The sequence below is a fragment of the Aplysia californica genome, unplaced genomic scaffold (assembly GCF_000002075.1).
Source record: "Aplysia californica isolate F4 #8 unplaced genomic scaffold, AplCal3.0 scaffold00008, whole genome shotgun sequence".
NCBI classification, from domain to species: Eukaryota; Metazoa; Mollusca; class Gastropoda; order Aplysiida; family Aplysiidae; genus Aplysia; species Aplysia californica.
The window spans coordinates 3188794-3192252 of record NW_004797278.1 but is presented as its reverse complement, the minus strand read 5'-3'; the positions used below and the strand labels follow the sequence as shown (position 1 = coordinate 3192252).

Below are 3459 nucleotides of genomic sequence, written 5' to 3'. Positions count from 1 at the left end.
ACATGCGAGGTGGGTTTTTGTTCCCTTTCATTTGACACGCCCCTGACTTCAGCAGACTGCCTCAGAGAGACTTCTACCAGATATAAACAATTCCTGGCTGAATGATACAACAAATAGGAAGATAATAATAATATGATAATAATAATAATAATAATAATAATAATAATAATAATAATAATAATAATAATAATAATAATAATAATAATAATAATAAAGGACATTTATATAGCGCTCAACCCCGATTAAAGTACACAGGCTCTGAGCGCTTTACAATACAGTACAACGTACAACAGTAACATAAAACCTTGTGTTCTGACAAAAGAAAATTATTCCAAATATTCATCGTATTAATTTAGAAACAGGAATGACTTCAGCTGACGTTTGAATGAATCAAAAGATTTGATCTCTCTTAAAGTACTTGGTAAAGCATTCCAGATCTTTGGGCCCTGGTATTCAAATGCCCTTTCACCCATTGTTTTAACTTTAATAGTTGGTAAAATAAATTTCTTTTTGTCAGCTGATGACCTTAAACTGCGAGTTGGAATGGACAGTCTTAACAGATCTGATAAATATAATGGTGCATTATCATTCAAACATTTGTGACATATGGTGGCCAACTTGTACACAATCCTTTTCTCAACAGGAAGCCAATGCAAAGTTCGTAAAAGGTATCATCATCATCATCCAGTGCCAGATCTGCGACAGACATCGGCGATCATGATTTTCCATTCATTCCTTAGCTCGGATGCTCTCAGAAAAGCTACGTTTCCCTGATCTTTCCCTATTACCCATTTATTTAGGTTGCCTAAGTATGTTGTTCTGGGCCTACCCCTGCCTCGCTTGCCCTCAATTTTGCCAGTGAGAGCTAGATGTTCAAGACCCTTATGTATATTCAGGTGTCCCTAAAACTGCATTTGTCGTTTCCTGATTGTTTTTAACATTGAGCGTCCCACGTGGGCTTCATCAAGCACTACCTCTTTTGATTTCTTTTCCTTCCACGATACTCTTAGCAGTCTCCTAAGAAACCACATTTCTGTTGCCTCTATTTTATTTTCACTGTCTTTAGTGATTGTCCAGGATTTACAGCCATATAGAAGGGTTGACCAAACATAGCATTTCAGGACTTTCATTTTGGTGTTCATTGATATGTTTCTATTTTTCAGGATTGGGCTCATTTTATTGAAACCAGCCTTAGCCATTGCAGTTCTCCTGTTTATTTCTGTGTAAGATTTGGCATCAGATGTTATCATATATCCTAGATATTTAAACTGTTGGACTTGTTTGATCTTTTCACCTTTGCTAATGAGATTACAAAGGGATACAGTACATTAATTTTAAACCACAAGAAATACAGGGAGTATGATTTTTTTTAAATAGGACTAATTCAAAAGGGTAACAAGTTGGTCATCTTTTGACCAATTTCAACTAAACTTGCTACAAATAAAATCCAACCAGGGCTGTGTCAAACTGGTCAATATAAAGAAAAGCAATGCGTATTATGGGTTTTTTTTAAAGTTTAAAGAATTTTGAGCAAAATTGAGTAAAACGCAAAGTTTTACTTTTTAAAAGCGTTGATAGTAAAACACGACGTATGGATAGGGTTAAGTGTGCCACCATTTAAAACTATCCGTACGTCGTGTTTTACTATCGTATCCATACGACGTGGGGAACTCTGTGCTACCACTTAACCCTATACGTACGTCGTGTTTTACTATCGTATCCATACGATGTGGGGAACTCTGTGCCACCACTTAACCCTATCCGTACGTCGTGTTTTACTATCGTATCCATACGACGTGGGGAACTCTGAGCCACCACTTAACTCTATCCGTACGTCGTGTTTTACTATCGTATCCATACAACGTGGGGAACTCTGTGCCACCACTTAACCCTATACGTACGTCGTGTTTTACTATCGTATCCATACGATGTGGGGAACTCTGAGCCACCATTTAACCCTATCCGTACGTCGTGTTTTACTATCGTATCCATACAACGTGGGGAACTCTGTGCCACCATTTAACCCTATCCGTACGTCGTGTTTTACTATCGTATCTATACAACATAGGGACCTCTGGGTCACCACTTTCCAAGGAGGAAATTACTCGTTAATCCGATCTGTACGAATTGCATAGCAGTCTGTCAAAATGATTTTTTGAGAAATGCTGAAAGTTACAAAGAGACCTTCGCACTAGAAGTATTCTTAAAGGTAAAGAATACAACCCTCAGGGGTACAAAATGACCCCATGGCGTGTCGGATAGGGTTAAACACAGACCCCATGAACACACAAATAGCCTGAATGAAAAGTACAAAGAGTATCAGATGAGAATCGGCATTGCTAAAACAGAAAAAAATGTAACACAGCAGAAACCCCAGACCCACTAAACATCACCACAGACTGTACAGGACTGAAACAGATTGGGGGATTCAATATACAAAAAAATAATATACCCATGGAGCGTATTTACAAATGACAAAAGATTGGACAGGGAAATTGAAATGAAGACCCAAAAAGATGCAGTAACCTATCAACAGTCGCCACTACTCACCAACAAACACCTAGCAACAAAAATAGAAATACAACTGATCAAAAGCTGATTATTCCTTCCAACACTGACTCACTAATGCCAGACAGAGCACGAAAGGAATATCATTGTCTGTAAGATGAATTAACACCTCAGAAAATTTGTTAACGTAACTATAAAATACTGTAAAACGTATGGAATTATCCGAAATTTTACAGAAAGGCAAGCATTCATGGAACACATTACAAAACATAAAAAACCAAGTGTTTCGGGCATCGGGAAAAAATGTCGCCTAATAAACCAGCTGCTATATCATACAACTCCAAAGAGGCAGAATATAAGAGGAGGGGCAGACAATGGAAAACTTTGCTGGATGACGTTAAACAGGTCCTGCGAAAGAATAACAAATCTACAACAGAAGTCATGGACCCAGCCCTTGACCTAAAATTGCCTCTCCCCTCGACATCAAACGATGAAAGTGGAAGGATACAGTAAAGTAAGTAACTAAGCAGGGGGGGGAAATTCCTGCACACAGTAAAATAATATACAAAATAAAAGATTGAGAATTATTTGTCAATTTTTCACTAAACAAATGGTCGAATTTTCATTTCGCTGAAGGTGAGAGAGTTTTGAAGTCCCGTAACACTCCTCCAGCGCATGCCCTTGACCGATCCAAGGCCCCACTTTCCGTTGAGGTTCACCCGATAGCACCTATTGTACCACCAACCTCCGGTACTAGAATATCTGGCGCAGTGTCCTGAACTTGAATCGTTGTCTCGGCCCTTGGTTGAGAAAGCTTGCCCGCTGTGATATGTCATGTCGTCTTCTACATTACCAGAAAACCCGGATATGTGAAGTTTGTAGTTTTCAGATTCTCCAGACACTGAAAAGTTGCTGTAGTTGGCATAGTAGTCTTTTCCTCGGAACGCGAAA

At 38.7% G+C, this 3459-nt stretch overlaps 1 protein-coding gene across 2 annotated transcripts in view; it reads right to left on the bottom strand.

Annotated features, from left to right (window-relative positions):
* Nucleotides 1-2200: 2200 nt before the first annotated feature.
* Nucleotides 2201-3459, bottom strand: part of LOC101852892 (angiopoietin-1) — a 14668-nt gene continuing 13409 nt past the window's right edge. For both annotated transcript variants that reach the window (XM_005089714.3, XM_005089715.3), the window contains exon 6: nucleotides 2201-3459. This exon is cut by the window's right edge and continues 23 nt beyond it. In XM_005089714.3, coding sequence (XP_005089771.1) covers nucleotides 3111-3459 — 349 coding nt within the window. In that variant the 3' untranslated portion in view covers nucleotides 2201-3110.